The sequence below is a fragment of the Micromys minutus genome, assembly GCF_963924665.1.
Source record: "Micromys minutus genome assembly, chromosome: 6".
NCBI lineage: Eukaryota > Metazoa > Chordata > Mammalia > Rodentia > Muridae > Micromys > Micromys minutus.
The window spans coordinates 44437812-44442264 of NC_137975.1; the positions used below are offsets into that span (position 1 = coordinate 44437812).

Below are 4453 nucleotides of genomic sequence, written 5' to 3' on the forward strand. Positions count from 1 at the left end.
TTTTTTAAAAAAACGAAAACCAAAAAAAAAGCGAGAATCAAGTCAGTGTAATTTCATGGGGTTTTTCTCCCCCCCAGTAATTCGTCTAGAGTTTGGCACTCCCTTCGCCGGGAATAACAGTCTTTGTTATTTTATTAGCAGGATGCCTTGAGACACACGCAGCATCTGGCGGAGGATTAACATACATACATGTGTATGTATGCGTCACGTATATATTTGCTGCAAATGGTGGGGATCATTTAGTGCCCGAGATGGGAGACCTGAAGTCAGGTTTCGAAGAGGTGGATGGCGTGAGGCTCGGCTACCTCATCATTAAAGGAAAGCAAATGTTTGCTCTCTCCCAAGTCTTCACAGATCTGCTGAAAAACATCCCGAGGACGACCGTGCACAAGCGCATGGATCATCTGAAAGTGAAAAAGCACCACTGCGATCTGGAGGAGTTGCGGAAACTCAAAGCAATCAACAGTATCGCCTTCCACGCGGCCAAATGCACGCTCATCTCCCGGGAAGACGTGGAAGCGCTCTACACCTCCTGCAAAACCGAGCGTGTGCTCAAGACCAAGCGAAGGAGGGTCGGTCGGGCCCTGGCCACAAAGGCGCCGCCGCCAGAGCGCGCCGCCGCCGCCAGCCCCCGCCCGGCTTTTTGGAAGGACAAGCACCAACTTTGGCGGGGCCTGAGCGGAGCCGCGCGGCCCCTGCCAATCAGCGCGCAGTCCCAGCGTCCGGGCGCCGCCACCGCGCGCCCCGCCGCCCATCTACCTCAGATTTTTAGCAAATACCCGGGCTCGCACTACCCGGAGATCGTTCGCTCGCCTTGCAAACCCTCTTTAAACTATGAAACTGCCCCGCTCCAGGGAAACTACGTCGCCTTCCACTCGGACCCCGCTTATTTTCGGAGCCTGCTGTGCAGCAAGCACCCGGCCGCAGCCGCCGCCGCCGCCGCCGCCGCTGCCGCCGCCGCCGCCGCCGCCGCCGCCTACTACCAGGCGGCCGGGCCCCAGCCCAAGGCGGCGACCGGCGCGGGAGGCCCGGTGAGCCTGACCTATCGCTGCAAGCGCAAGCGCGGGGGCGCCAAGAACTGCTTGCTCGCGCCTCACGCCGGCGCCCGGCGCCTGCTGCTGCTGCCCAGGTCCTACAAAGCCAAGGCGGCGGCGGCGGCGGCGGCAGCGGCAGCGGCGGCGGCGGCGGCCGCCGGGGCCACTTGCTTGGAGAGGTTTCATCTGGTCAACAGCTTCTGCCCGCCTCCCCACCACCACCATCACCATCACCACCATCACCATCACCATCACCACCGGGGACAGCAGCCGACGCCGAGCCACAACCCCCCTCACCACCACCGGCCGCAGCCCCATCTAGGAAGCTTTCCCGAGAGTTGCAGCAGCGACTCCGAGTCCAGCTCCTACTCCGACCATGCAGCCAATGATTCGGATTTTTGCTCCAGTTTGTCCAGCTCCAGCAACTCTGTGTCCTCAGAGGAAGAGGAGGAGGAAGGAGAGGAGGAGGAGGAAGAGGAGGAGGAAGAGGGGGGCAGCGGGGCCTCTGATTCCAGTGAAATCAGCTCCGAGGAGGAGGACTCGTCCACCGAATCAGACTCCAGCTCCGGGTCCAGCCAAGTGTCAGTGCAGAGCATCCGTTTCAGGCGCACCAGCTTCTGCAAGCCTCCCAGCGTGCAGGCGCAGGCCAACTTTTTGTACCATCTGGCCTCCGCCGCCGCTGCAACCAAACCCGCTGCTTTCGAGGATGCCGGCCGACTTCCCGACCTCAAGAGTAGTGTCAAAGCCGAGTCGCCAGAGGAGTGGAATCTGCAGAGCTGGGCTCCCAAAGGGGCTCCGGTGTACTGCCCCGCCAGCATGGGGAGTTGTTTCCCAGAGATAAGAAACGATAGGGTATCTGAGATTACATTCCCACACTCTGAAATTTCCAGTACTGTAAAGAGAACTGACCTGACAATTAACTGCCTGGCAGAGGGGGCCTCTTCACCTAGCCCAAAGACAAACAATGTATTTTCACAACAAAGAATACTCCGAGAGGCTAGGAAATGCCTACAAGCAACTCCTACTACACACTGTGCAGAAAACAGCATAATAGCTGCTAGGTTCTTAAATAACGATTCTTATGGGACAGCAAATTCAGGAAAAGATTCCAAAATCCCTCATTGTCCTGAATTTGCTACGGATTTGCCCTCTTCTCAAACTGATCCGGGAGTGGATGCAGCAACAGCAGCAGCAGCAGCAGCAGCAACTAAAGCTGAGAGTCTCTGCACTGACACAGGGGACAAGACATTGTCATTTCTGCACAATATTAAAATCAAAGTAGAAGACAGTAGTGCTAATGAAGACTATGAACCTGATCTTATTACAAGTAAGCTGAAGAGGGAGTGCAATGAGACAGAGGGTGAGTTTTACAGTGTGACTGAGAAGAAAGAGGAGGACGCCTTGTTACCCACAGCCAAGGAAGGGTTTGCATGCCCTGAGAAAGAGACTCCTTCCTTAAATCCACTGGCTCACAGTCAGGGCCTTTCATGCACTTTAGGATCTCCAAAACCTGAGGATGGGGAATATAAATTTGGTGCCAGGGTGAGAAAAAATTACCGGACACTAGTGCTGGGCAAACGACCAGTCCTTCAGACACCTTCAGTCAAACCAAATTTGAAATCAGCTAGAAGCCCTCGTCCTACAGGTAAAACTGAGACACATGAAGGAACACTGGATGACTTTACAGTTTTAAACAGACGCAGAAAGGTAGCCAGCAATGTAGCATCAGCAGTGAAAAGGCCATTTAATTTCATGGCAAATTTTCCTTGTCCGCCATCACTCACTATTGGGAAGGATGGGGACCTGTGGCCAGCGTATTCCTTAAACACCACGAAGGATTCCCAACCTCCTCACAAGGCCCATCCCATATGGAAATGGCAGCTGGGCGGTTCTGCAATACCTCTTCCACCTAGTCACAAATTCAGGAAATTTAATTCATAAAAAATGTTTTGGAAGATATTTTCTTGAACCATATTACCTTCCTTTTGTTGTAAACTGCACAGGATGGCTTGCACCAAGTCCATTAATGGTGTTACACCCCTTTTGGAGTCCTGGTTTATCGCATTTTGAAGACAGAAATCGGATTACTTTTTTTTCCCCATTGCGGGTTTTTTTTTTTTTTTTTAAGGGTGGGGGCGGGGTGGGAGAAGGGTTGGTTTACATACCACAGACTACTTCAGGCTAAAGACTCAAGTAAAACTCAGTTATTATGGTAGAGCTGGAACACTTTACTGTTTCAATGCCAATCATGCACCGGTACCTCAATTCAACTGCTACAAATAAATGTCAAAAGGTTGAATAATAAATATTACAATGAGCCATTAAGTTTATGCACTAGATTTCAGACCTGAAAGTGTAACTGGTATTCAGTGAAAGTTTGTTAGGCTACATGGTTACACAGTAAGGTAGTAAGAAGTTTCTGTGAGCCCAAATGTAATTTTCTGGAGCTCTTATTTGTGGGGTGTCTTTTTTTTAAACCCTCATTCCCTTTCCAAGAGTACTTGCACTTAACTGTTTTTTTAATGGAAAGATTGGGGTATGAGTCCTGATTGGATGCTGATTTAAAAGCTGCCTCTGTGTGAGAAGTAAAAGAAATATGTTTTTTTTTTTTTAAAAAAAAAAAAAAAAAAAAAAAAACCTTTACAGTCAGTCACTTCTTGAGATTGGAAAAGTCCCTTATGTAGTCTTCACCCAAACATTTAAAATAGGATGACTCTTACTGTGTTCCTGCTTATCTTCTGATCTGAAGATAACTCTTCAAGCTTTCAAAACAATTGGAATATTTCTCTTAATATAGCAGGATGTCTAATGGTCTAACTCATCATGGTGACCAAGCAGTAAATACAACCAAGGAAAAGAAAGAGTCATAACACCCTAAGTGAAAAATAACTGATTTCAGGGCTTTTTGGTATCAGAACTCAGGCACTTGGATTTTCTTACCTTATGCTTTTTTCTGCATCTCTCTAAACTTCTGTTTCAGGCCATCCTGTGTATAGAACAGGAGAGTTTCTACTGCAAGTGACAATCAGAGGTGACTATCTATATTTGCACTTAAAAATCAAAGTAGTTCCACATGCAAATGGTCTACCTCTTGGTAAGGCCATACTGGTGTACTGTGTTGTAAAGATGAGAGCAGTAAATCAAAATTATGGAAATTTGCACTGTTGAAAAGCATGCTTTAGCTTTATTTTCAATTAAAAACACTGTTTAAAATTCCTGGTTCCATACATTTCTACTTATTCCAGATTGAAGAAGGGTTAACAAGAATGAATGGCTTTGTTGACATTTTCACTTGTAATGTTTTTGCCTGAAAGAAATGCATTTATTGGGTGCAGTGTTTTGTGGTAATACTTTGTGATGAGACCAGTCAGGTTCTGGGCACAACACTGGCAGATTTCCTCTCAAATAACAGAAAAACT

General features: G+C 48.7%; 1 protein-coding gene across 1 annotated transcript; it reads left to right on the forward strand.

The window, feature by feature from the left end:
- Positions 1–251: 251 nt before the first annotated feature.
- On the forward strand, positions 252–2975 carry SKIDA1 (SKI/DACH domain containing 1; the record flags this gene model as incomplete). The annotated part of the gene is made up of 1 exon (XM_080918222.1): positions 252–2975. The coding sequence occupies one exon, from the start codon at positions 252–254 to the stop codon at positions 2973–2975; it is 2724 nt and encodes a 907-aa protein (XP_080774348.1).
- Positions 2976–4453: the final 1478 nt, after the last annotated feature.